This window comes from Echinops telfairi, unplaced genomic scaffold (genome assembly GCF_000313985.2).
Source record: "Echinops telfairi isolate 266 unplaced genomic scaffold, ASM31398v2 ScPeMD7_1;HRSCAF=3_0, whole genome shotgun sequence".
In the NCBI taxonomy this organism is placed as follows: Eukaryota; Metazoa; Chordata; class Mammalia; order Afrosoricida; family Tenrecidae; genus Echinops; species Echinops telfairi.
In genome coordinates this window covers 72823479-72826088 of record NW_022103896.1, presented here as the reverse complement: position 1 = coordinate 72826088, position 2610 = coordinate 72823479, and the positions used below count along the sequence as shown (strand labels likewise).

At 37.9% G+C, this 2610-nt stretch overlaps 1 protein-coding gene across 1 annotated transcript in view; it reads right to left on the bottom strand.

Annotated features, from left to right (window-relative positions):
- ARFGEF1 (ADP ribosylation factor guanine nucleotide exchange factor 1) overlaps positions 1-2361 on the bottom strand; it is a 145948-nt gene extending 143587 nt beyond the window's left edge. Inside the window, exon 1 of the mRNA XM_004697529.2 lies at positions 2263-2361. Within this exon, the coding sequence (XP_004697586.2) occupies positions 2263-2361 (99 nt within the window). The remainder of the gene's footprint in view (positions 1-2262) is intronic.
- Between the last annotated feature and the right edge of the window lie 249 nt (positions 2362-2610).

Sequence of the window (2610 nt, the reverse complement as noted above, 5' to 3'; positions counted from 1 at the left end):
TCCTTTCTATTTTATAGTAGAGAGTCTTATCAGTCATCTGCTTCAGGCATAACGATCTACCATTAATATTAAAATATAATATTTTTAGTCCTTTGCTGACAAGTATGTAGTTTCCTCCTGGGGGCTTAGTGGGTTATGCCTTGGGCTCCAAGGTCAGTAGTTCAGAACCACCAATGTGAGGGAAAGATTAGACTTTACACTTATTTGTATAGTGGAATGTTGTTAGGTATCATCAAATAGGTTCCAACTCCCAGTGACTTAGTACTCAACAATTAAAAAAGAATAAATTATTGATAGCTGTAACTCCTTGAAACTCATAGGCATTATGGTGCATGAAAGAAACTAGTCTCAAAAGTTTAATGTATGTTCATTTCTGTGACAGTCTCAGAAAGGCAAAACTACTGGGTCAAAAATATACTAGTGATTGCCAACTTATATGTGGAGGTAGGAGGTGACTTTAGAAGAATGGCATAATGTAGTTTGTTTTGTTTTTATAAATAATTTTCTTTGGGGCTCTTACAGCTCTTATACATCCATTGTGTCAAGCACGTTTGTATGTATGTTCCATCATCATTTTCAAAGCATTCTTTTCAACTTAAGCCTTGGTATTAGCTCCCCTTTTTTCCCTCCCTCACACACTCTCCCACCCTCATGACCCCTTGATAAATCACATCTTACACTGTCTGCTGTCTCCCTTCACCCATGTTAGCCCAAGGGAGTTTTAATGAGATGACAGATAAGTTTTGTATCCTGATTGTGGTTGGTCATAGTTGCATGAGTTTTATATACATGTGATAAAATTTGTAGAATTACACACACACACACACACAAATCAACTTTACTTTGTGATAAATGAAAAAGAAACAGAAAAGGAACACAACTCTACCTTTAAAGTCTCTAAATATCTATTTTATTTCTATCAGACCACTAAATCAGAACTCATTAGATATAAGGTAGAGAGGGATGATTAATTTGGGGGATTTCTTGGTAATTGAAAGAAACATAGGTTTGTTATACCAAGCAATAGAAAAATTTAAGTAGTTTGAAGGGGTAAGCGCTGGGGGTGGAAGTGGTAAGGGTTCTGTTTAGTAAGGATGCTAAATCACCCAGATAGTCCATGAATCGAATTTTCTGGGTAATTACACACAATTCCATTCACCTCTAAGCAAGTCAGACACTTTGAGTGCATAAATTATTCCATTGCAGTGAGTTACACTTTTTGGAAGTCTCCAAGAACACTTATATACTTTCAGAATTCTTTATAGTGATTTACCACTGTTTCAACCTGAAAGAGTTTTTTTCAATCTCCTAACACACCACTCAGAATCCCAAGAGAATCCCTTATATACTGAAAGAAACTGGTACTGTTTTCATTGTAAAATATCACCACTGATATGCAGCTAAGAGAAGTCTTTTAATTTTGAAATAATCAAGAGAATACTAATTCCATTATGGAAATAATCAATATAGTTCTTATTTATAGATATTTGTTTTATGGCTGAGAACTCGATTATAATTTCTTTTCATTTGCAGTTTTCAGAGATATCCTTTTCCATTACATTACTTTAGTACTACAGTTTGAGATTAGTAACAGAAACAATGGTACATCCATCTGATGGAAAGCTGCATAGATACAGTACAGGATGGGGAAGCTTTTAATGGATTGATATGGAGTCATTCCTCATATATGTTAGAAATTTAAAAAGTTATCATTTGTACACAAAAGGGGGGTGAGGTTATAGAACGGTTATCATTTGTACAAAAAGGGGGGTGAGGTTATAGAAATAGTTAGATGTTGCTGTTGGAACCATAACTGAGCATGGCGACGATGGCAGGACCTGGCAGGCTTCCCTTCCCTTGTGCATAGAGTCCAGGACCACGAACAACAGCAATGTCAGTATGCACATAGCCTGTGAATACAATCAAAACCACCACAGGAGACACCCCCCCTCCAAATGGCTTCATTAGGCAAAACTTTTGATAGACTTTTATCCACTTTCAATCAAGCCCTCTGGGGTCTGCCCTTTCCCCCATCTTGTTTCCAATAGTCAGAATGATTCTTTTGATAAGGATGTCAAGTTAAATTGCTCATCTTCCAATACCCATCAGTTGCTTCCCATTTCCCCCCAAACAAGAGTCTGAGTGCCCCCCAAAGACCCAACAGACTCTACACCACCTGCCTACTGTATGAACATACACATTTAAGTAGTTTGAAGGGGGTAAGGGCTGGGGGTGGAAGTGGTAAGGGTTCTTCGGCCTCACCTGGCACTCCTCCTCCACCCACACCTGTTCCTTACTATCCCTTGAATTTTTCAACCAGGCTCCGCTACAGTTTTTGCACCTGTTTTCTCTGGCAACCATCCGTCTTACTCCAGAGAATCCCCTGGCTCATTCCCTTTAGGTCTCTGTTCAAGCATCCTCTATGTAAAATAACAACCCCTCCTCCAACACTCTGACCTCCTTACCTTACCTGTTTTTCCCATAACACCTTATTTTCATTTCTCTACATTATTATTGTTATTTGATATGCTCCGTGTAGGAAATCAGCTCCTCAATGACTAGCGTCTTGTTTTATTTCTTTATGTATCTCTAGTCCTTAAAAAAAAAAAA